At 45.1% G+C, this 26,876-nt stretch overlaps 1 protein-coding gene across 6 annotated transcripts in view; it reads left to right on the plus strand.

The window, feature by feature from the left end:
- Window positions 1-26,876, plus strand: part of SEC31B (SEC31 homolog B, COPII coat complex component) — a 145,028-nt gene that overhangs the window by 5,344 nt on the left and 112,808 nt on the right. For all 6 annotated transcript variants that reach the window (XR_005779409.1, XM_040434631.1, XM_040434633.1 and 3 more), the window contains exons 2-8: window positions 14,105-14,186; window positions 14,383-14,506; window positions 14,614-14,809; window positions 15,524-15,619; window positions 17,604-17,744; window positions 18,543-18,685; window positions 23,219-23,318. Coding sequence is in view for 5 of the 6 variants with exons in the window: in XM_040434631.1 (XP_040290565.1) it covers window positions 14,108-14,186; window positions 14,383-14,506; window positions 14,614-14,809; window positions 15,524-15,619; window positions 17,604-17,744; window positions 18,543-18,685; window positions 23,219-23,318 (879 nt within the window). In the remaining variant the exon portion in view is untranslated. The remainder of the gene's footprint in view (window positions 1-14,104; window positions 14,187-14,382; window positions 14,507-14,613; window positions 14,810-15,523; window positions 15,620-17,603; window positions 17,745-18,542; window positions 18,686-23,218; window positions 23,319-26,876) is intronic.

Consider the following 26,876-nt stretch of genomic DNA (forward strand, 5'->3'; position numbering starts at 1 on the left):
CTAAACAAGTAAGGGACGGCACCGATCGCAGGGGCACTGTGCTCTCTTCAAACAGCTGGGGGTGCCGGGAGTCAGATAGAACATCAATATCAGAAACTGGACAACTCCTTTAAAAGAAAAACCTACAGCACAAACACATGAGCGCGCATAGTCCAAGTCTGGATTTTCAGTGGGAATGTCAGATGCAGAGAAGATAAAATCATCTGTGACTGCAGCGGTCTCTTTGTACGAGGCGGAAAAGGCACATTTCTTTCAAAAGAGGTTCTGCCCTTAGGTTTGCATATGACAAAACTGATTTATTTGAGCAAGTCCCCATGTTGGTGCCTGTGGTGTATTGACTCCCTGTCCCAGGTATGAATGGTATTTGTCGTCTATGATGTGGAATTGCCGGAGCTGCACAAAGCAAATGCCAACTTCAATCTTCGTCATGGCATCTCGCGTTGAGAGGGGGACAGATGTGGACAGTGACATGTTTTCAGTTACTTTCTATGTGATTGACAGGAGGGGAGGAGGATTGTAATAGACTTTACTGCAGTGAAACATCATTTCTCTTCCAGTCCAGCGTCCCCAGATAAGACTCGGACGCCAGGTCACAGTGCGGGATCTGCGCTGTTTTGTGTAGTCCAGCTTTGTCATCCACATACAGTCAGGTCCATAAATATTGGGACATCGACACAATTCTAACATTTTTGGCTCTATACACCACCACAATGGATTTGATATGAAATGAACAAGATGTGCTTTAACTGCAGACTGTCAGCTTTAATTTGAGGGCATTTACATCCAAATCAGGTGAACGGTGTAGGAATTACAACAGTTTGCATATGTGCCTCGTCTTTGCAGATGTACATGCAGTCTGCAGTTGAAGCACATTTTGTTTGTTTTATTTCATATCCATTGTGGTGATGTATAGAGCCAAAAATGTTAATATTGTGTCCATGTCCCAATATTTATGGACCTGACTGTATACATGAAGGCTGCTGCTGTTTATTCCTTGCCTCCACCACTCCTGGTAGCGGCTGGTGGAGATAGCTTCATAGTGGAGTGCACAGAAGTTTAATTAAAATATGGGTCCCGGGTGGAGACTTGTGTGCTCCTGCTTGAGCTTTACTTTCAATCCTTGGCTGTAAAATTCTGCAGATTGAGTTCAATCAACCCTGGGTCTTGTGTATACACTGTGAAAAGCTCCTAGAGTATGTATGAAATGCATGGCTCCATTTACCTGACGCGACTTATGCCCACTGATATAAATTGGATGCCTGAACAGAGGAATATTTTAGAGCCTTCTCTTATGTGTTGGGAAATCTTAATGATGCAGTGTTTACAGATCCTAAGGGTAGTGTTACAGCAGTGACTCGAGGCCGCCACTGTTCAGCGCACCCATCCTGGTCCTCTGCCTCCTGCTCTCTTACTGTCCTCACTGGGCCCAGCCACCGTGGTAGCTCTGTCTCTCCACTCAGACTGTGGCCCGCTTGCTGGCTTAAGCCTCTCCTTCTTAGGGCTCATGCACATGACCGTATAGCTTTTTCAGTGTTTTATGGGCCGTTTTTCCGTTTTTTGTTTCAGTAGTGTTTCCAGTTCCGTTTTTCCATATGGCATATACAGTATACAGTAATTACATAGAAAAAATTGGGCTGGGCATAAAATTTCCAATAGATGGTTCCGCAAAAACGGAACGGATACTGAAGACATATGGAGTACATTCCGTATGTGTTCCGTTTTTTTTTTTTTTTTTTGCGGACCCATTGATTTGAATGGAGCCATGGAACGTGATTTGCGGGCAATAATAGGACATGTTCTATTTTTGAACGGAAATACGGAAACGGAATGTACACGGAGACGTTTTTTTTTGCTGACCCATTGAAATGAATGGTTCAGTATAAGTAACGCATACTGAACTAAAAAAACGCCCAGTATACTGAACACAAAAAACGTTTGTGTGCATGAGCCCTTAGTGTGTAGAGTGCGTTTACTACTTTTAAATGGCCAGCATGTGTACACCCTAGTTCACACCAGCCAATGGCTGGTTATCTATGGTTACTTAAGGGTGGAAGGGTGCCTGAGCAATAGGTTGTCTAGCTTACTAGTTCCCTGAGAAGGTTTGCTATATTTGTTTGTCTACCAGTTTACTGGATTCTGACCCTTCTCTGCCTGCCCTGACCTTAGACCAGTGATTCTCAACCTTTCTAAAGCCGTGACCCCTTAATACAGTTCCTCATGTTGTGGTGACCCCCAACCATTACATTTTTTTCCTTGCTACGTCATAACTAATTTTGCTACTGTTATGATGACCCACCAAAAACACGCACAGACACCAATACACCAAATGTTAATTCAAATACACAAGTATTCATTCACAACCACAGAACTTTAGCATAAATACAAAATATTTGTAAACCAAATAAATAACTTTAACCACTTCCCGCAACTGTAACGCCGAAAGGCGTCATTGCGGCGGCTCCCCCAGGCTACGCTAACGCCAATAGGCGTCATCTCGCGTGAGCCGAGATTTCCTGTGAACGCGCGCACACAGGCGCGCGCGCTCACAGGAACGGAAGGTAAGAGAGTGGATCTCCAGCCTGCCAGCGGCGATCGTTCGCTGGCAGGCTGGAGATGTGTTTTTTTTTAACCCCTAACAGGTATATTAGACGCTGTTTTGATAACAGCGTCTAATATACCTGCTACCTGGTCCTCTGGTGGTCCCCTTTGTTTGGATCGACCACCAGAGGACACAGGTAGCTCAGTAAAGTAGCACCAAGCACCACTACACTACACTACACCCCCCCCCGTCACTTATTAACCCCTTATTAGCCCCTGATCACCCCTGATCACCCCATATAGACTCCCTGATCACCCCCCTGTCATTGATCACCCCCCTGTCATTGATCACCCCCCTGTCATTGATCACCCCCCTGTAAAGCTCCATTCAGACGTCCGCATGATTTTTACGGATCCACTGATAGATGGATCGGATCCGCAAAACGCATCCGGACGTCTGAATGAAGCCTTACAGGGGCGTGATCAATGACTGTGGTGATCACCCCATATAGACTCCCTGATCACCCCCCTGTCATTGATTACCCCCCTGTCATTGATTACCCCCCTGTAAAGCTCCATTCAGACGTCCGCATGATTTTTACGGATCCACTGATAGATGGATCGGATCCGCAAAACGCATCCGGACGTCTGAATGAAGCCTTACAGGGGCATGATCAATGACTGTGGTGATCACCCCATATAGACTCCCTGATCACCCCCCTGTAAAGCTCCATTCAGATGTCCGCATGATTTTTACGGATGCACTGATAGATGGATCGGATCCGCAAAACGCATCCGGACGTCTGAATGAAGCCTTACAGGGGCATGATCAATGATTGTGGTGATCACCCCATATAGACTCCCTGATCACCCCCCTGTCATTGATTACACCCCTGTCATTGATCACCCCCCTGTAAAGCTCCATTCAGATGTCCGCATGATTTTTACGGATGCACTGATAGATGGATCGGATCCGCAAAACGCATACGGACGTCTGAATGAAGCCTTACAGGGGCATGATCAATGACTGTGGTGATCACCCCCCTGTCATTGATTACCCCCCTGTAAAGCTCCATTCAGATGTCCGCATGATTTTTACGGATGCACTGATAGATGGATCGGATCCGCAAAACGCATCCGGACGTCTGAATGAAGCCTTACAAGGGCATGATCAATGACTGTGGTGATCACCCCCCTGTCATTGATTACCCCCCTGTAAAGCTCCATTCAGATGTCCGCATGATTTTTACGGATGCACTGATAGATGGATCGGATCCGCAAAACGCATCCGGACGTCTGAATGAAGCCTTACAGGGGCATGATCAATGACTGTGGTGATCACCCCATATAGACTCCCTGATCACCCCCCTGTCATTGATTACCCCCCTGTAAAGCTCCATTCAGATGTCCGCATGATTTTTACGGATGCACTGATAGATGGATCGGATCCGCAAAATGCATACGGACGTCTGAATGAAGCCTTACACGGGCGTGATCAATGACTGTGGTTATCACCCCATATAGACTCCCTGATCACCCCCCTGTCATTGATCACCCCCCCTGTCATTGATCACCCCCCCTGTCATTGATCACCCCTCTGTAAGGCTCCATTCAGACATTTTTTTGGCCCAAGTTAGCGGAATTATTATTTTTTTTTTCTTACAAAGTCTCATATTCCACTAACTTGTGTCAAAAAATAAAATCTCACATGAACTCACCATACCCCTCACGGAAACCAAATGCGTAAAAATTTTTAGACATTTATATTTCAGACTTCTTCTCACGCTTTAGGGCCCCTAGAATGCCAGGGCAGTATAAATACCCCACATGTGACCCCATTTCGGAAAGAAGACACCCCCAGGTATTCCGTGAGGGGCATATTGAGTCCATGAAAGATTGAAATTTTTGTCCCAAGTTAGCGGAACGGGAGACTTTGTGAGAAAAAAATTAAAAATATCAATTTCCGCTAACTTGTGCCAAAAAAAAAAAATTTCTATGAACTCGCCATGCCCCTCATTGAATACCTTGGGGTGTCTTCTTTCCAAAATGGGGTCACATGTGGGGTATTTATACTGCCCTGGCATTCTAGGGGCCCCAAAGCGTGAGAAGAAGTCTGGTATCCAAATGTCTAAAAATGCCCTCCTAAAAGGAATTTGGGCACCTTTGCGCATCTAGGCTGCAATAAAGTGTCACACATCTGGTATCGCCGTACTCAGGAGAAGTTGGGGAATGTGTTTTGGGGTGTCATTTTACATATACCCATGCTGGGTGAGAGAAATATCTTGGTCAAATGCCAACTTTGTATAAAAAAATGGGAAAAGTTGTCTTTTGCCAAGATATTTCTCTCACCCAGCAAGGGTATATGTAAAATGACACCCCAAAACACATTCCCCAACTTCTCCTGAATACGGCGATACCACATGTGTGACACTTTTTTGCAGCCTAGGTGGGCAAAGGGGCCCATATTCCAAAGAGCACCTTTAGGATTTCACAGGTCATTTACCTACTTACCACACATTAGGGCCCCTGGAAAATGCCAGGGCAGTATAACTACCCCACAAGTGACCCCATTTTGGAAAGAAGACACCCCAAGGTATTCCGTGAGGGGCATGGCAAGTTCCTAGAATTTTTTATTTTTTGTCACAAGTTAGTGGAAAATGCAGATTTTTTTTTTTTTTTTTTTTCATACAAAGTCTCATATTCCACTAACTTGTGACAAAAAATAAAAACTTCCATGAACTCACTATGCCCATCAGCGAATACCTTGGGGTCTCTTCTTTCCAAAATGGGGTCACTTGTGGGGTAGTTATACTGCCCTGGCATTCTAGGGGCCCAAATGTGTGGTAAGGAGTTTGAAATCAAATTCTGTAAAAAATGACCTGTGAAATCCGAAAGGTGCTCTTTGGAATATGGGCCCCTTTGCCCACCTAGGCTGCAAAAAAGTGTCACACATCTGGTATTGCCGTACTCAGGAGAAGGTGGGGAATGTGTTTTGGGGTGTCATTTTACATATACCCATGCTGGGTGAGAGAAATATCTTGGCAAAAGACAACTTTTCCCATTTTTTTATACAAAGTTGGCATTTGACCAAGATATTTATCTCACCCAGCATGGGTATATGTAAAATGACACCCCAAAACACATTCCCCACCTTCTCCTGAGTACGGAGATACCAGATGTGTGACACTTTTTTGCAGCCTAGGTGGGCAAAGGGGCCCACATTCCAAAGAGCACCTTTCGGATTTCACTGGTCATTTTTTACAGAATTTGATTTCAAACTCCTTACCACACATTTGGGCCCCTAGAATGCCAGGGCAGTATAACTACCCCACAAGTGACCCCATTTTGGAAAGAAGAGACCCCAAGGTATTTCGTGATGGGCATAGTGAGTTCATAGAAGTTTTTATTTTTTGTCACAAGTTAGTGGAATATGAGACTTTGTAGGAAAAATAAATAAATAAAAAAAAATCATCATTTTCCGCTAACTTGTGACAAAAAATAAAAAGTTCTATGAACTCACTATGCCCATCAGCGAATACCTTAGGGTGTGTACTTTCCGAAATGGGGTCATTTGTGGGGTGTTTGTACTGTCTGGGCATTGTAGAACCTCAGGAAACATGACAGGTGCTCAGAAAGTCAGAGCTGCTTCAAAAAGCGGAAATTCACATTTTTGTACCATAGTTTGTAAACGCTATAACTTTTACCCAAACCATTTTTTTTTTACCCAAACATTTTTTTTTTATCAAAGACATGTAGAACTATAAATTTAGAGCAAAATTTCTATATGGATCTCGTTTTTTTTGCAAAATTTTACAACTGAAAGTGAAAAATGTCATTTTTTTGCAAAAAAATCGTTAAATTTCGATTAATAACAAAAAAAGTAAAAATGTCAGCAGCAATGAAATACCACCAAATGAAAGCTCTATTAGTGAGAAGAAAAGGAGGTAAAATTCATTTGGGTGGTAAGTTGCATGACCGAGCAATAAACGGTGAAAGTAGTGTAGTGCCGATTTGTAAAAAAGGGCCTGGTCTTTAGGGGGGTATAAACCTGTGGTCCTTAAGTGGTTAAAATAAATAATAAACAACAAATACCCCCTAAAAAATAAATCAGTGGTGCGCACAGTACCCCTCAAATAAATAACTCAGTGGTGCTCACAGTACCCCCCCCCCCAAAAAAAATAAATAAAATCAGTGGTGCTCAGGTGCCCAGGGTACCCCTCAAATAAATAAATCAGTGGTGCTTCAAGTCCCCCCCAAATAAATACATCAGAAGTGCTCAGGGTCCCCCAAATAAATAAATCAGCAGGGCTTCAGGTCTCCCCCAAATAAATAACTCAGCGGTGCTCAGGGTACCCCCAAATAAATAAATCAGTGGTGCATCAGGTTTCCCCCAAATAAATAAATCAGCGGTGCTCAGGGTCCCCCAAATAAATAAATCAACGGTGCTTCAGGTCCCCCCCCAAATAAATAAATCAATGGTGCTCAGGGTCCCCCAAATAAATAAATCAGCGGTGGTTCAGGTCCCCCCCCAAATAAATAAATCAATGGTGCTCAGGGTCCCCCAAATAAATAAATCAGAAGTGCTCAGGGTCCCCCAAATAAATAAATCAGCGGTGCTTCATGTCCCCCCAAATAAATTAAGCCTTGCTCAGCCAAATATTTAAAATAAAATTGGCCAGGCTCAGCCAGGCTCAATTAAATCATTGGTGGCAGTGGTGCTCAGCGGCGGTGTCATTAACGAAAAAACTCGGACCTCAGCAGACAGGCGGCCCGACTTACCCTTCCAGACGTCAGGCTCCTTTAAGCACAGGCAGTGATAGGACATTACTTCCTGTGCCCGAGGATAAGGGGCCGCTGCTGTTGTGCGGGCGACCCACAATAGGAAGCCTCAGGCGACCCCCCGGAAAGGGCCGATCGACCCCCAAAGGGGTCGCGACCCCTAGGTTGAGAACCGCTGCCTTAGACCATTTACTGTATAACACATACTCCACCAGCTCTGAACTCTGTCTGTCCTTGACTACAACTTTGCCTGACCCCTCAGTTCTCAGCATTGGTGTCTCTAATCGCTGTGGATCAGATGTCAATGACACAGAGACTACTCCAGGAGGTAGCGGCCTGATGTTTCCCCTGCAGAGAAGTCTAGGGGTTAAAGGGTGAATATTAGGGGACTGCCAGGATTATCCCAAAGTAAAATCTGTTGGTTGACCCAGTGGTTCCATACCCACTACTGTAACAGCTAGTTACACTAGAGCATAATTCATGTGCATTTCTGCGCCTGTATTTCAGCTGAATGTCCTGGCCCGAATGCGGGTCTAGTAACCCCATCTAACAGCATTCAAGGGATTTATGATGCCGTCAGCTCAAATCATTAGGCCTGCGGGCAGCCCGGGACATTCAACCATATTAGGCTTTGTTCACATCACCGTTCAGCCTTTGTCACATAAGGACGGATTTGTCACATAACTGAGCCGAACAGAGCCCACGGGCCCCATAGACTATAATGGGGTCCAATAGGTTTCCGCTCAGAAGAAGATTTTGGAGCGGAGACTAAAGTTGTGCATGGAGGACTTTTGTCTCCGCTTCAAAAATCTTCTTCTGAGCGGAAACTTAACGGACCCCATTATAGTCTATGGGGCCCGTGGGCTCTGTTCGGCTCAGTCATGTGCCGAATCCGTCCTTTCCATTTTCCTGCCCGAGAACGGAAAGGCTGAACGGTGATGTGAACGAAGCCTTATGTATGTGTGAAACTGTCAGTTTTTACTGCACTTGAGTTCTGTTCCTGGACCTGAATGACACGGTTGAGAAAAAAAGGTATCATGCCCTCCAAGTTAGAAGGTTATTTTAATTGTGCTGCAGTGAAAGGAAGTGTTGAAGAAAAAAAATACCAGATTATTTTTTTTTTTTATAAGAAGAACAATGAACTGTAATAAGGTGTAGTGATCTGTATTCTGTACGTCTCTTTTCCTCATCCATGTAGACAGTCCTGACATCTGTGCACTGCCTAATAGGTTTTATTTACCGAGCAGAACTACCGGTACTTGGAATGAATTCACACTTGGCAGTTTTTTTTGCTATTTTTGGCAATGATTTTGGCAAGATTTTGTGATGTTTACTGCAAAATAAAAAATACACTCTAACTTTTTTCTGCTGACCAGCCTTGATATACGTCCATGTTTGCACAGTAAAGTTTGGAGACAGTTTATTAAAACCCTTATCCGAGTAGTGGAGAATCTCTTTTTCATAGAGGAGAGTGCCTGGGAATGCTCCTTGCCACGTATGAAATTCCTTTGAAATATTTCTGTCTGAAGCACAAGCTCCTCCACCTTCAGTGACTCATACAACAAGTCTGGACATTTCTTCAGTTTATACACCCATCATCACTGGAGGAAAATATTCTTCTTGGTCAGGACTTGCTACTCCTTTTTTCTTAGTGGCTAATTGTAATTTGTATTCACCAAGAATACGGGTTGGTGTTTTTGTTCCTGGCCTCCTACTGCAGACAGAACAGTTGGGGAAGGCTCCTGCTCCAGCCAGTTGTCCTATAGCTGGACACAGGACAGTTCTTAATGTTTCTCACAGTTTTGCTTGCAGCATAAGAGCCCGTTCAGACGGCCGAATAAACGGGTCCGCACCCGTTCAGCAATTTTGCGGAATGGGTGCGGACCCATTCATTTCAATGCGGCTGCAAAAGATGCAGACAGCACACAGTGTGCTGTCCGCATCCGTGGTTCCATTCCGCAGAAAGGATAGAGCGTTTACTACTCTTGTCCGCAAGAATAGGCATTTTCTAATATGGTTGCGGCCATATGCGGTCCGCAAATTGCGGAATGCACACGGCCGGTATCCATGATCCGCAAAACACTACGGCCGTCTGAATGAGGCTTAAGACAAATATGCTCAAAGCATAAAGGATAGTAAGGGAGAACTTGTGCTTTTGTGTACTTTTGTACTTACTGTATGTAACATGCCATTTTATTAGGGTACTTTCACACTTACGGCAGAGGATTCCGGCAGGCAGTTATGTCGCCGGAACTGCCTGCCCGATCCGTCAAAACGTATGCAAACTGATGGCATTTGTCAGACGGATCAGGATCCTGATCCGTATGACAAATGCATTGAAATGCCGGATCCAGCAAAAACGCATCCAGCATTTTTTTTTTTTTCTAATTTTTTGCGGTCTGAGCATGCGAAGACCGCAATGCTTGATCCGTTTTGCTGGAACACTCTGGGCCGGATCCAGCATTAATGCATGTCAATGGGAAAAAATGCCGTATGTGTTCCGGAATTTTGGACGGAGATAAAACCGTAGCATGCTGCGGTATTATCTTCGTCCTGAACAGTCAAAAAAGACTGAACTGAAGACATCCTGATGCATCCTGAACGGATTACTCTCTATTCAGAATGCATGGGGATAAAACTGATCAGTTCTTTTCCGGTATTGAGCCCCTAGGACGGAACTCGGTGCCGGAAAAGAATAACGCTAGTGTGAGAGTACCCTAGCTGACTGGGAGGTTAAAAAAAAATTCTATACAGCTCTTCCCTCGAATTCCTTTGTTTGTCGGAACCTGCTGTAGAAATTCTAGGGTGACCCTTGGATCTCTGCAATATGGATTTCCATTGAAGACAATGAGGTGTGGAATTTGGTGTTGTGTGTGTGTGTGTGTGTGTGTGTGTATGTATATATATATATATATATATATATATATATATATATATATATATATATATATAATATATACCAGATTTTTGTGGAAAGCTTGCTGTGTGAAGGACCCTTGGACAGCAGGTTTCTAGCCGTTTTGGTCATCCATTGCTCATGACAAGTGGCATTGATGATGCATGTGTACAGGGATTTATAAATTGCTAATCTACTTTTTTTCTACTATTAGTTTTTATTCAATACCTGTTTTAAATAAGACAGATATTTAATTTTACATATATTGCTCCCTCGCCACCAGTATTCTAGTAGTGTAAGTTGTTACACCCTTAGGCCTCATGCACACGAACGTTGTTTTGGTCCGCATCCGAGCCGCAGTATTTGCGTTTTGGATACGGACCCATTCACTTCAATGGGGCCAGAAAATATGCGTACAGCACTCCGTGTGCTGTCTGCATCCGTTGTTCCGTTGCGTGGTCCGCAAAAAAAATATAACCTGTCCTATTCTTGTCCGTTTTGCGGACAAGAATAGGCAGTTATATTAATGGCTGTCCATGCTGTTCCGCAAAATATTGCGGAACGCACACAGACGCCATCCGTGTTTTGCGGATCCGCAATTTGCGGACCGCAAAACGCACAACGGTCGTGTGCTTGTAGCCTTACTCGGTTGCATCCATGCATTTTGAACCTTTTCATTATGGGATCTGGTTATTGGATCTCAAGTCTGACATCTTGCTCTAATGTGTAAACATGAACTCTGTCTCTCCGGTATGACTGACTACCTGTGAACTCATTGATGACATCATTACAATCAGATCCCTCCTGGCAGCAATCGGGCTCCTCCATACCCTCCATGTTCCGCTGTATACCCCTCTATTCTGTTGAAGATATAATTCTCCCCCATCTAGAGGACCAGGAGTGCAGTTATATAATAGGTGAACGTATGCAGCAATTAGCCACAGTTATATAAACCTCCTGACTCACACTGCCTGCCTGTACTATCTTTGTGTGCAGACTCTCCAGTGTAGTTCTATGGGATGTAGCTTCACACTGTTCTCCCTGCCTCATACATGCAAGAGCTGATAGGGAGAGAGAGAGGGCAGACAGGCTGGAGACCCTGCAGTGTGAGGGGACAGCAGCTTTATGTCACTAAAATGTCTTGGCATTGTGGTAAGGCTCCAGCCCTCTGTCCCTGCAAAGCCAGGTATGATGGGAAATGTAGGAATTATTAGGAAAACCATATTTAAGGGGAGAGGAATAAAGATGGCAGACAACGAACAAATTACACATCAAATAAAACAGGTATACACAAGAGCCTCTATCTTCTTCTCTATTAAAGGGCCATCCTGCACTATATAGGCAAAGAAAAACAAATCCCGGGGCTTCTTTAAACTCCAGATGTCTTACCTTTTGCGTTGTGATAAGTCTGTGCCTAGCAACATTTTTATCAGCCTTGCTTTATAGCTACCAGAGAGAGAAATCTTGCTGCCCTGATTTACCTTCTGACTTGTCATATAGATATCAAAAGACAACATGAAAGGAAAATTCAGAAATGCCTGATACTTGAGGGTATTTAACGCTCTGGAAGAGGTGTGAAACTAGGCACTCCGGCCTCATTGAAATAGATAGATGGAAAAATTCACATAGATGGAAAAATTCTTGAAATCTTAAGTGCTATTTATTCTTAGCAGAAAATGCCTCCTTTGATAGGTTCTTACAGTAGGAGATGTTTTTTTATTATTTTATTTAGGGTACTTTCACACTTGCGTTGTTGGATTCCGGCAGGCAGTTCCGTATGCCAAGTTATGCAAACGGATACCATTTGTAGACGGATGCGGATCCATCTCACAAATGCATTGCAATATCGGATCTGTCTCTCCGGTTGTCATCCGGAAAAACGGATCCAGTACGGATCCGTTTTTCTGGAACACTTAATGCATTTCAATGGAAAATAATGCCGGATCCAGCATTCCGGCTCGTGTTTCGGAATTTTGGATGGAGAAAATACTGCAGCATGCGGTATTTTCTCCGTTCAAAAACCGTACAGTGACTGAACTGAAGACATCCTGATGCATCCTGAACGGATTGCTCTCCATTCAGAATGCATTAGGATAAAACTGATCAGTTCTTTTCCAGTATAGAGCCCCTTTGACGGAACTCAATGCCGGAAAAGAATAACGCTAGTGTGAAAGTACCCTTATGTGGCGGTGGCAGCAGCATGGCCTGTATTGCTGTGCAGATTCACATCAGTCCCTGTTGGGGCTCACTATCTAAATCCCAAATTAACTAACATCCGTATGTTTTTGTCGTGTGGGAGTTAACGAGAGTTTCAAGAGAAAATCCACACAAATATGGGGAGAACATGCAAACTTTGCAGATGTTGGCATTGGTTTGATTCATACCCAGGACCACAGTGCTAACCAGTGACCCACCATACTGCCTGTACTTTACAAATTAGAGCAGCAGCGTAGCTATTTATGTGAAACGTTTGGCCATATAATGGGGTAACTCTGTGGTTGAACATATTTCCTCCATTAAGTGTATGAATTCACTGGTCGCATTGTGTTTCTTTTTTTTTTTCTCAGCTATTCACGCTGCGGCGGTGTCATTGTCACATACATTGTGCAGTATTGTGTTAAGGCCCCTTGCCAACCACTGTATATGTTTTGCGGCCTGCAAACACGGATACTGGCTTTGCACATGCCGCCATTTTCTCCCCCTCTACCTTAACTGCACCCATGGAGAGGAGGATCCACCTCCAAGGACTGGAAACCTATAAAAAAGCTTTAGGACCTCCTTTGCCCTCAGTGTAGTTACCGAGTTTTGAAGCCTGGAGATATAGTCAGGAATGTGGCAACACCTCCTGCTAGGAGAGTAGACCTTATAATGTGCTCAGCCTTAGGGTCCATTCACAAGTCTGCAACTGTTTTGCGGTCCGCAAATTGTGGATCCGCAAAACACAGACACCGGATAACCCACAGGATCGGATAACCCCTTTAAGGTCCATTCCACCAGGGCCATGGCAGCCTCATGGGCAGAAAAAGGCAATGCTTCTATTGACCAAATTTGCAGGACAGAAGTCTGGTCATCTCCTTCTACCTTTTTTTGCCACGATAGGTTAGATGTGGGACTTTCTGATGTTTCCTTTGGGCGTTAAGGTTTTGCACGCGGTGGTCCCACCCTAATTTTTTGTTGGTATATCTCCGTGGATACTGTCATGGGAGAGGGGGAAAATGATAATTGCTCACTAGTAATTTGATTTCCTCAAGCCCATGACGGCATCCTTTATATTCCCACCCTCTTTCTTCTTGATGGATTTTGGTGGTGTACTGGTGTGCAGAAAACAAAATACATGTTTACACGGTGGTTAGCTTCTGGCCACTTGGTGATGGTATGTCACATTACTAACCATATCTCCAGGCTCCAAAACTTGGTCACTACACTGAGGGGAGGGGAGTCCCTAAAGTTTTTTTTTTTTATAGGTTTCCTGTCCTTGGAAGCGGATCCTCCACTCCGTAGGCGCTGTCATGGGCTTGATAAAATCAATTTATCGGTAAGTAATTATCATTTGTTTCACCTCCTGTAGAAATGTTCTGTTATCCGCAAAATGGACAAGAGTAGGCCATGTTCTATCTTTTTTTGCGGGGCCAAGGGACAGACTTAAGGATTCGGAAAGCAGACCAGTTGCTTTCTACGTTTTTTGTGTCCCCCATTGAAATTAATGGGCCTGCATCTGATCTGCAAAAAATAAGCATCGGATGCGGACCGAAAATACAGTCGTGATGGATAGATGGATGGATGGATGGTGAATCTTGGCATCATAAAGCAGGCTGAGCACAGGTCCTTGTTGATTCAGGCCATGGATTCCGGTTCTCTAAAATGGTTTACATTTATTTTTTTGTACCATAGAAAATGAAGCTGAAAGAAATTGAACGATCTGCTGTCCAGTCCTGGAGTCCAGCCAAACAATACCCAATTTACTTAGCTACAGGTACGCTTTTATTTTACATGATATCATGTATTTATTCACTTCTACAAGTTTATGTTGACTTCCCTATGATTGGTATCTTATAAGCTCCATAGTTTTGCCTAGTTATGGACTGTTCATAAACTGAATGAGTTCATTTTATTGTTCTGGAGGTCTCTGAAATGTGTGGTCTGTGTAAACTGTTCTTCATTTCTTCAAGGTACATCTGCACAACAGCTTGATGCCTCCTTTAACACCAGTGCAGCCCTTGAGATATTTGAGGTGGATTTTGGGGACCCTCATCTTGAAATGAAAAGAAAAGGTGTCTTCCCAGCAGCCAACAGGTATAACAGTTCCCCTGAGGGTTTCTTGTGGACAAACCTTCTCTCATACATTGGTTTTCATTTAGAAAGCTTCAGCGTTGAGTTCCTATTCGACTTTCTCTTTTCAGGTTTCATAAGATTATCTTTGGCAGCTTTGAAGGAGATTCGGTCGGCCCTTCTGGAGTGATTGTAGGCGGTGGAGATAATGGAGAAATTACACTATACAGCACTTCACAAATATTAACATCTGGAAAAGAAACGGTTATCACTAAAAATGCGAAACATACAGGCCCTGTCCGTGCACTTGACCTAAACCCATTTCAGGTACTACAATCCCTTGACACAAATGATATTGCCATAAAACAGTGGGTGGATTTTAGCCATTCTGTTAAGTCTTTTTTTGCCGTGTCAAGTTGGCAAGAATTGCTTTGGATTGTTAATTTGTGCCCAGCATTTACCGTATTTTTCGCTCTATAAGACGTGGCTCATAAGATGCTCTTAGGTTTTAGAGGAGGACAATAAGAAAATATTTTTCATTAGACCTCAGGTCAGACCACCGATCAGACCCCCAATGTTAATCAATAAAACTATAGATTAGACTCTCAATCAGACCTTGGCTCAGACCCCAATGTGAATGACCCCCAATCAGACCCCAGATAAGAGCCCCATGCCTCTCATTAGCCCCCAGCCTTTGAGTCAGCCCCCATGCCACAGAGCACAAAAAATAAAAAACCCACTTACCTCTCCTGCACGGACGCCGCCACTCCTTTCTTCCAGCACTCTTCCTGCTGCCGGATGTGCTGTGACCTGACATGTAGCCACTGCACAACCTCCGATACTAATGAGTCCTTCCTTAGTATTCAACCCATAAGATGCAGGGACATTCCCCCCCCCCCCCCACACTTTTGGGGGGAAAAATGCATGTTATGGGGTGAAAAATACGGTACATAGGATTATGAGGCAATTAAGCCTTGAGATTTGCCGTCATAAGAAATTTGTAGGGACTCTTCTAAGCATTCATGTCTTGTCCATTTACAGAATAATCTCCTGGCTTCTGGTGCCAATGATTCTGAAGTTTTCATTTGGGACCTAAATAATTTCAGTGTGCCAATGACCCCAGGAGCAAAATCTCAGGTAAGTAGTTAATGATGCTTAGGCGTCTACCTTGTAAGAAGAAAGTAAAATAGCCCCTATGTTACATTCACTTGTGGAAATCTACAATGTAAGAGAATTCTAATAACTATGGTGAGTGGTCTTCTGAAATGCGTCAGTGAAAGGGGTAAGTCCATTTCTAATGAATGGCCCTCTGCTTTCATAAAAAGGTTTCTCACCTATGAATGCTGTGTTCTCTAACTCCTTATAACGTGTGATATAATATTCCGCCATGTCCTGAGTGCTAAGACCCTTGAAAAGGGGAACGCTGGTCTTCCAAGTGTTTTGATAGCAGTACTCCCAGCACATTCTTCTCTTCATAGATCTGTGACCCTTTGGTCATATTCACCTTCAATCAGTAGCAATGCTGTAGTGCCATTCAGTGAAAGGACTGACGGTTTTGCTTCCGCCTGCTGAAACCCTCACAATCGCAGAAATATCCAAACACCATGTCACTTTGGCTTCTGTCAAACTCCATTGGCATGATAGGAATTTGCGCACCTACTTCAGTGTCTTGGTTATTATGCTTACTGACATCATAGTCAGGTAAATTTAAGGGGTTATCCCACCTTCGCTATGTATGCTTAGATCCCAATTGTCTGGCTTCACCCCTGGAGCCCGCATCAATGTAGAGAACGGATGTCCTCCATACCATCTGATGGGGCGACCACCGATTCAGACAGAAAATAAAGAGGGAGGTAGCAGCCCTTGTGTGCGTCTCTCTTGATTCACTTCTATGGGAGTTACTGCAACAGTCAACCAGGACGGTTGGAGGAGGACTAGCATTATTACACTGTATGGCATATACTTGGATAGGCTATAAGCATCCAAGGTGAAAATCCCAGTGGTGTTATTGCTTACTATTAAAGGGGTTTTCAATATATATATTGATAACCTCAGGATAAGTCATCAATATCAGATCAGCGGAGGGCCGACTACTGGCACCACCGCTGATCTGCTGTAGAAAGCAGAGCTTGTGTAAGTACCAAATTCTCTTTACTATTTACCTGCTCGCTGTCGCAATGAAGCAGCGAGCAGTGTAAATCACTTGACTGGAAAAGTAGTTACAATTACACTGCAGGTAAACAGTGAATGAGAACACAGCGCTAATATGTCTCATCAAACAGCTGATCGATGGGGCTACCTGGAGTCGGACCCCCAGCAATCTGGTATTGATGACATCCTGAGGATAGGTCATCAATACTGGTAACCCGACAACCCCTTTAAAGAGTTTTCCAGGGGTAAGATATTAAAGACCTATCATTGAAATAGGTCATCAATATCTGAAAGTTGGGGTCTGACTCCTGGCACCACTACCATCAGCTGTTTGTAGAGGCCGTGGCGTTCCATTGAGCACTGTGGCTTCTTGCTAGGCCTGTGACATCATATTCAGTGGTCACATGGCCTACGTAAAACTGTGTCATTCAAGTGAATGGGCCTAGGCTACAATACCATGCACAGCCACTATACGATGTATGGCGTTGTGCTTGTCATCCGAGCGCTGTGGTCCTTTAATACAGTTTATTGACCGGGATACCAGAGTCAGACCCCCACCATCAGATATTGATGAGCTATCCTGAGTTAGGTCTTTGTATTCCTGTAAAATCCTTGTTAAATATGTTTTTTTTAACCAATATTTAAACAGAAGTTGTCGTTAGATCTGTCTTATAATTGTAATTGCATGGGCACGAAAGCGACAAAGAATACCCTTCCTGTTGTGGAGTTGTATTGCATTTCGCTTGATCCGTTCAGCCCTGAAGAATGTCATATATCTGTTTTTTAGCGCTACCGATTGGCTGACAGGTCCAAATTTTTTGGGGGTATTTAGTAGGTGTAATCGCATCCACTAGTATAAAACAAGTGTCCTTACATACTTAAAGGGATGAGTGATGTATTACAGTAGGAAAAACATGCATTCCTTCTCTTCCTTTTATTGAAGACACTTATAATAATTTTATATTTTCAGCCTGTAGAAGACGTCAGTGCTGTTTCCTGGAACCAGCAGGTCCAACATATATTATCGTCTGCTCACCCTAGTGGTAAAGCTGTGGTATGGGACCTCCGTAAGAATGAACCGGTCATTAAAGTTAGTGACCACAGTAACCGGGTAAGTGCATGGCCACCAAAAAAAAGTTCAGTGCTTGAAAGATGCTTCATCACAGAATTTTCCTGCTCAGCGATGCTCTTGGCGCCTGCTCGAGAGCGGAGGGCTCTTCCATTAGAAGGGTTGTCCAAGTTATTTTTATTGATGACCTATTGGGATAGGTCATCAATCTCAGATCAGCAGGGGTCAGACACACCGCACCCCCGCCGATCAGCTGGTTGAAGAGAAGGTGCATGCCTTGCCAACGCATCCGTCTCTTCGTTGTTATCTGCTCGCCATCACAACAGCAACGGTGAGCTCATGTAATTAAAAGAAGCCGTCCTATTCACTTCAATGGGACTTCTGCTGGGTGTCAAACATATCCGTGGGGATAGGTCTTCGATTAAAATAACTCGGACAATCCCTTTAACTCAGGATTCCATAATGGGGTATATGACAATGGAACAACCGCTTCAAGGCAGCATGAAAAACTTCTGTTGATCAAGAATACATCACTTTGTGGGGAGAACGGATGTATCAACCAAACTTCTAATTGATCAGACTTTTTTAATCCGTTTGATCAGTAAGTTTATGGCTGCTGTTAGACCTTCATTGCCGTTTTCAAACATGAACATGGTGAACCTCGTTACATCGAAGATATCAGTCCGAGCCTTTATCTGGCACGAGATTTCATGTTCTCTGTAAAACGGACATCAGAAAAAGCTATTAGATAGTCCAGGCAGCCCCTTTAATCCATGTAGTGACTGTTTCCTGTAAACCGCTTATGCTGAGGTTTTGCATTATTATTTTTTCCCCCCCAAGATGCACCTTTCAGGGATGTTGTGGCACCCAGAGATAGCGACTCAGCTAGTCCTTTCTTCTGAAGATGATCGCCTACCAGTCGTTCAAGTTTGGGATCTGCGCTTTGCTAGTTCCCCACTGAAAATGCTAGAGAATCATAAAAGGTAAAGATTGGTGCATTCACTTTTCTCCACAGGTATACAATCCATCCTTTGTATTAGGCCTCATGCACACGACCGTATTTTTTCACTGTCCGCAAAACGGGGTTCCGTTGGTCCGTGATCCGTGACCGTTTTTTCGTCCGTGGGTCTTCCTTGATTTTTGGAGGATCCACGGACATGAAAAAAAAGTCGTTTTGGTGTCCGCCTGGCCGTGCGGAGCCAAACGGATCCGTCCTGAATTACAATGCAAGTCAATGGGGACGGATCCGTTTGACGTTGACACAATATGGTGCAATTTCAAACGGATCCGTCCCCCATTGACTTTCAATGTAAAGTCAGGAGTTAATATACCATAGGATCGGAGTTTTCTCCAATCCGATGGTATATTTTAACTTGAAGCGTCCCCATCACCATGGGAACGCCTCTATGTTAGAATATACCATCGGATTTGAGTTACATCGTGAAACTCATATCCGACAGTATATTCTAACACAGAGGCGTTCCCATAGTGATGGGGACGCTTCTAGTTAGAATATACTACAAACTGTGTACATGACTGCCCCCTGTTGCCTGGCAGCACCCGATCTTTTACAGGGGGCTGTGATCAGCACAATTAACCCTTCAGGTGCCGCACCTGAAGGGGTTAATTGTGCGTATCATACCCCCCTCCCTCCCCAGTTTGAATATCATTGGTGGCCAGTGTGCGGCCCCCCCCCCCCCACCCGGCCCCCCCTCTATTGTAATATCATTGGTGGCCAGTGTGCGGCCCCCCCCCGCCCTCCCCTCTATTGTAATATCATTGGTGGCCAGTGTGCGGGCCACCCCCCCTCTATTGTAATTTCATTGGTGGCCAGTGTGCGGCCTCCGTCGGCCCCCCTCCCCCCCCTCTATTGTAATTTCATTCATGGCCAGTGTGCGGCCTTCCCTGCCCGATCATTGGTGGCTGCTGAGATTCCGATCGGAGTCCCAGTTTAATCGCTCTGGGGCTCCGATCGGTAACCATGGCAACCACGACGCTACTGCAGGCCTGGTTGCCATGGTTACTTAGCAATATTACAATATTAGAAGCATCATACTTACCTGCTGGCTGCTGCGCTGTCTGTGTCCGGCCGGGAGCTCCTCCTACTGGTAAGTGACAGGTCTGTGCTTAATGATCTGTCACTTACCAATAGGAGGAGCTCCCGCCCGGACACAGACAGCGCAGCAGCCAGCAGGTAAGTATGATGCTTCTAATATTGTAATATTGCTAAGTAACCATGGCAACCAGGCCTGCAGTAGTGTCCTGGTTGCCATGGTTACCGATCGGAGCCCCAGAGTGATTAAACTGGGACTCCGATCGGAATCTCCGCTGCCACCAATGATTCGGGGAGGGGGGAGGGGAGGCCGCACACTGGCCACCAATGATATTACAATAGGGGGGGGGGGGCAGTCATGTACACAGTTCGTAGTATATTCTAACTAGAAGCGTCCCCATCACTATGGGAACGCCTCTGTGTTAGAATATACTGTCAGATTTGAGTTTTCACTAAGTGAAAACTCATCTCTGAAAAAGCTTTTATGCAGATGGATCTTTGAATCCGTCTGTATGAAAGTAACCTACGGCCACGGATCACGGACGCGGATGCCAATCTTGTGTGCATTGACTTGAATGGGTCCGTCAAAAAAATAGGACAGGTATTTTTTTGACGGACAGGAAACACGGATCACGGATGCGGCTGCAAAACGGTGCAATTTCCGATTTTTCCACGGACCCATTGAAAGTCAATGGGTCCGCGACGGAAAACGGCACAACGGCCATGGATGCACACAACGGTCGTGTGCATGAGGCCTTACATTAAAATTGATGATATATTAGGTTTGCAATATTTTACTTATGTAGTTTAACCTGTTTCATGACCAAGGGAGTTTTAGGCCTTCATATCATTAGGACTTAAAATTGGAGTGATTTTCATTTTATGTCTTTTGGTCTTATTTAATGGGAAAATAATTTATATTTTTTTTACTCGTTGTATCTTAACGTTGCACCACTCTATACTAAGGAGCTATGCCTGCACCATCCGCTGAGGCTGTCTGCAGTAAAATACAGCTGCCACCCTTCTGTAATCGCTATGTTGTCAGCCATTTTTTTAAATTCCTTTTATTATTTATTTATTTCTTAAACTTTTTTTTTTCCACAGTTACGACATAAGACAAAAAATTGAACAATTAAACACATAAAAAAAAAATATAAAATACAATAAAAATAGATAAAAAATAAAGTTCTCTCTCGTTCTCTCTCATTCTCTTTTTCTCTTTCTCTTTTCTCTTTCTCTTTTCTCTTTCTCTTTTCTCTTTCTCTCTTTTTCTCTTTTTCTCTCTTTCTCTCTTTCTCTTTCTCTCTCTTTTTCTCTCTTTCTCTCTTTCTCTCTCTCATGTCCCACTGCCCTATCTCAGTACAGTTCATATCCTCAGATCGATTAACTGAAAAGAGTCACAAACGGTTACGTCTATCAGGATTCAAAACTATTCACTATATGTAGGATAGAGCTCAAACTAAGATAAAATAACAAAACTTTATTTGTATTCACGTTAAAATCTGAATGAATGGCTATCTGCCTGTAATCCTGAACAACAGTGAGCCACACTCCGTGCTTCAACTCTTCAGCACACCTTTTTCTCATCAAGTGTGGGTTGATATTATGGCACACTTATGTAGAGTGTAACACTATCATCCGCTGAGCTGACCTAGTGCTCACTTAGATCATTAGCAATATAGAATTGCAAGACACAGTGATCCCCTATGTGTCTGGCACACTGATGGTGTCTTGCCATTATGATCCACTGAGCTAAAATAATGCCCAGCTAGATCAATAGTAACACGGGTTAGTTAAGCACGGTGTTGCCCTATGTATCATCCCTCTATAAATCGCCCTCACTAAAATTGGCTACATATGTAACTGGCTTATTGACTAGCATCTTCCTCGAAGCGTTTCCCTGCTGGATACACCCAGCTGTTCATCAGGAGTAAAGGCGCATGTGGTTAAGCCGGTTTAACCCCTTCCCAACCAGCGTCGTAATAGTACGGCGCAGCGGGACGTGACTTGCCGGCCAAACAGCTGCAGCGGACCAGCTGTTCCCGTTAGCCGGACCCCTGCTGTATGTGCCGACATCGGTGGAAACACTGATGTCGGTGCATTAACCCCTTTTATGCCACGGTCAGCGATGATGGAGACCCCTTCTATGCTGCGGGTAAGGGAGCCCACTGGGTCACCGCGCTGCTGTGGCGGGGACCCGATGGGTGAGAAGGCAGCCCGATGCCGTGCAGAGGCTGCCCAATGCCTTGCACGGCATCAGGACCTGCCTTCTACGGGTGCCCAGGAGATTCAGCCTCAGGCTGGGTCTCCTAGGCATCCTGTTAGTGTATTACACAAAGTAATACACTAATAGGCAATGTATTACAATACAGATGTATTGTAATGCATTGCAGAGGGGATCAGACCCCCAAAAGTGAACATCAGAAATAAAGTTATAAAATAAGGAAAAAACTGTGTTTTTAATAAAAAAAAAAAATAATTCAAGTGAAAAAATTCACAAATTTGATAATAAAAAATTGATAAATAAAGAAAAAACACACATATTAGGTATCGCCGCGTCCGTAACGACCGGCTCTATAAATATATCACATGATCCACCCCGTCCGATAAACACCATAAAAAATAAAAACTGTGTAAAAGAAAAAAAAAATAATAATAATTTGTGTCAACTTACATCACAAAAAGTGCAACACCAAGCGATCAAAAAGGTCTATGTCCCACAAAATGATACCAATAAAACCGTCACATCATTTTTGTGTCAAATTTGCTATTATTGTGTTAAGGTGAAATAAAAAAAGAAATGTATACATCCCGCAAAAAATGAGAGCCTAACTAAGACAATCGGTCAAAAAATAAAAAAGCTTATCACTCTCAGATAATGGAGACACAAATTTTTTTTTTGTTTGCCTCAAAACTTCTATTATTGTGCTAAAGTCAAAAAAAAAAAGAAAAAAGTAGACATATTAGGTATTGCCGCGTCCGTAACAACTAGCTCTATAAAAATATCACATGACCTAACCCCTCAGGTGAACACCGTAAAAAATAAAAACTGTATCAAAAAAAGCAATTTTTTTCACCATACATGACAAAAATTGCGACACCAAGCGATAAAAAAGGCATATGCCCCCCAAAATAGTACCAATCAAACAATCACCTCATCCCGCACTGTAGTCCAGGGGCATGCGTGCACTAGCTGCAGCACGGATCTGACAGGCTGTTCACCAGCCGGAACAGCCTGCCGGAGTTCCTTGCTGCTAGTGTGAAAGTATCCTAAAGCTTTTCTGCACAGGGAATCTGACCACGGAAGGAACCATGCCATTACCTCATTCATGCACATGGAGTTTGACCTGCCTCTCGGTTACATGGGCAGACACATGAATCGGCTGATGAAACGTTTGTGATCAGTTACATGTTAATGTTTCTCTCCCTACGACTGATTATAGTCTTGTATTTTTCCACACAGGGGTATTCTGTCGATTTCGTGGAGCAGAGATGACCCAGAATTACTTCTCAGTAGTTCTAAAGATCATCGTATATTATGCTGGAATCCAAGCACAAGTGAGGTTAGATATTCTTTGTATTCATTTCATTATGGCGCTGTTTACAGTATAGCACAGTAAAGGTGAAAGGTAAGGAGAATCTGGCCATAACTGAGTAGTCATCTAGGACTCCTGAAGCCTCTATGTATTAACCATCTCAGCACCAAGCTTAATGTCATCAGAAAACTCCGTTAAACCAGGCACAATGGGGGTCATTAATTAACAGTTTTATGTCTATTTTTGGCGTTAAATTGTCACATGAACCCTTTTTAAATGCTCATGCGACAATATTTGTTGCAGGGGCGTTTTTACACTGCGTTCGACACAGGGGAATGTTGAGGGAGTGGTGGGAGCCAGGCATATTTACTAATTTTGCTCCAGGAATATGGCGCTAAAGTTGGCAAAACAAAAAAAAAGTTGTCCTTGCGTCCACTTTCCGGCAAGCGCAATTTATGACTAGGCGCACGCCCCATCATAAATCCGACGCATCTTCCGTCAGCATAAAATGAACAAAAATGACGGTCTTGATAAATGACCCCCAATATCTTGGATGCGATGATGCCATTCACTTATGGTACAGCTACACTGCGACCGAAACGGCAGAAAAGTGGTGTGACACAAGAGGCTATGGCTGCATAGTGACATTTCATATAATGTATTGTGACTGCGATTCGCGGGATGTTGCCTGTCAGATTGCAACACTATTAAAATGCATCATATGAAATGTCACGCAACTTTCTACATGTGCAACACGTCGCCGTGTATCCGTACCCTTAGGCTACTTTTCCACTGGTGTTAAGCTTTTCTGGAGGTCTGGCCGCAGCACTGCAAACATGCTGAGAGGCGGCCAGACAAAAGCCGCAGTGTGCAGCTGAATGGGGCAGGGTGGACCTCCAGCAGCACATGTGTGCAAACGGTAGTACATATCCGGCAGGCTGTTCCCCTGCTGGAAAAGCTTAACGCCAGTGTGAAACTGACCTTAGTGATCCGTTTCTCAATGGGCGTCTCCTTCTCCCTGGCTGTGACGCTCTCCGATGTGATTGGACAGCGCTACAGCCAGGGAGAAGGAGACGCCCATTGAGAAATCCTGGTGTCTCCTCCCTGTTCAGATGCTCGGTATTAGCATAATGAGCGCGAAAACTTCAGGAGGGCGCAGCGGCCGTAGGAGCGATGTTTAATATATAAAAAATAATATATAAAATAAAAATTTAAATGTAGAGTATGTTTCGTGACACAACCGCTTTGTTCAAAAAATCACTGAGAAGGCTTTCACATTAAGGGCTCGTTCACACGAACGTAATTTGCGTTCCATATACAGGCCGTTTTCAGCGTTCCACATACGGTACGTATACGGAACCCTTCATTTCAATGGGTCCGCAAAAGATGCGGACAGCACTCTGTGTGCTGTCCGCATCCGTGGCCCCGCAAAAATGATGAGGCATGTCCTATTCTTGTCCGTTTTGTGGACAAGAATAGGCATTTCTATAATGGCCTCCTGTTCTGTTCCGTTCGCAAATTTGCGGAAGGCACACAGGCGGCATCCATTTTTTGAGGATCGCAATTTGCGGACCGCAAAAAACGGCACGGTCGTGTGAACAAGCCCTTAGGCTGGATACATACAGAGCTAGTTTGTGGTGTTTTTCATTTGTTTTTGCATTTTCAGTGTCATTTTTTGCACATATGTTAGCTGAAAGTCTAGGGCAGTGATGGCAAACCGTTTAGAGGTCGAGTGCCCAAACTGCAACCCAAAACCCACTTATTTATCGCAAAGTGCCAACCAGGCAATTTACCCTGAATACTACAGTCCAGTATAGTATATCCGCCATCTACTTTATCACTTAGCTATAATAGTCTGCCTACATTCAGTGCCCTGCCTGTGCTGTTCATAGCACGCCCTGCACTGATGAATGGGAGGAAAAGTCTAAGGCATATTGGTACACCATAGACTTTATCCAAGGTGCGAGTGCCCACAGAGAGGGCTCTGAGTGCCGCCTCTGGCACCCGCGCCATTAGGTTCGCCACCACTGGTCTAGCGGATAAAATGTTTGTTTTGTTTTTTAACGGGCACTAAAGGCGTTTTCTCGCCCAGTTTCCTTGGGGGACACAGAAGACCTTGGGTATAGCTCATCTCCATAGGAGGCGTGACACTAAGTGAAAGCTGTTAAGCCCCTCCTCCACAGCTATACCCTCAGCCTGGAGAGAGAGACAGCCAGTTTTTTGCTTAGTGTCCAAGGAGGCAAGACACTCCCTGCTCTGCAGGGCTGGTTTCTCCTTGTTTAAATTTTAGATTTTTACTTTTTTCTTTTCTTTTTGTTCCAGATCATCAGGGATAACAGAGACGCACTAGACCTCTCTGTTCTCCCGGGGTTGAGCTGCGCCAGTGCCGGTCACCCGCACTGCTGCCTCCCCCACAGAAGACAAGGTGGATCAGGGCAGCCCAGCTCCCCTACATCCCGCCAGCGCAAGGGTCGCCCGCACGCCAAGTCCCTCTTCCAGCGTCCTGCCACTACGGTGCCAGTAGCTGAAGGGGCGACCCTGCTGGAATGGACCGAGGGTGAAGACGGCTGTGGTAAGAGAGAGGCTTCTCCAGCCCTACGTCCCCCACCCCCCCACCCTGGTCTCCTGCGTGCCTGACGCCCATATTGGGCCTCTAGTCCCCTGCTGGATCTATGCTGGCCCCTGGGGTCAATCTCCTTCTGCCTTACCCCCCCCCCCCTGCCTGGCTCCCATAGACATGCAGCCAGTGGCTGTCTCCACAGCCAGCTACAGAAGCGGCAACATAGTTTATTTCTCTATCAGCACAGGCACCCGGTCTCTGGGTCCCCCCCTACATCTCCTACCGGAGTGTTGCTCCAGGCCTGAGGCTCCTGACGGCTGTGGAGTAAGGCCTCGCCTCCGGCCGACATTGGTATTCCGGTGCGGCCGGGCGCCGCAAAATCTTAGCCCAGGCTCCGCGGCCTGCTAGGCCGCCATTCCGGGTCCCTGACTTTTCCGACCGGCGGGGTGGGCTCCCGCGGCCGGCAAGCCGCCATTCCGAGCCCCTGACTCTTCCGGCCGGCGGGGTGGGCTCCCGCGGCCGGCAAGCCGCCATTCTGGGCCCCTGACTCTTCCGGCCGGCGGGGTGGGCTCCCGCGGCCGGCTTTGGGCTTGACTTCTAGGCCCAGCAGGCCCCGGCCAACCGTCGGTGCCGGTCGGTGGGGCTCCGCAAATTTTGGCCCAGGCTTCGCGGCCTGCTGGGCCGCAATTCCGACCGGCCCGCGGGGTGGGCACCCGCGGCCGGTTTGATGCGCCACTCCGCCTCAGGTCCCGGCGGTACATACCGGGCGCCGCAAATTTAGACCCCGGCTTCACGGCCTACTAGGCCGCAAAATTCCGGCCTCTGGTGGAGGGGGCGGGAACTTCTCCAGGCGCGAATTTTTCCCGCCGGGAGGTTCCTCCGCCCCCAGGGGAACGCAGCGCCGTTCTCCAGGCCGGATCCATGTTAACCCTTTGGGTACAGGCCGGATCCCAATGGGCCTGTATGGCTGGCCCCCCTTTTTCCTTTTTCCTGACTATCTCTGCCCCTATATGGTGGCCCCCTTT

Source organism: Bufo bufo, chromosome 6 (assembly GCF_905171765.1).
Source record: "Bufo bufo chromosome 6, aBufBuf1.1, whole genome shotgun sequence".
NCBI classification, from domain to species: domain Eukaryota; kingdom Metazoa; phylum Chordata; class Amphibia; order Anura; family Bufonidae; genus Bufo; species Bufo bufo.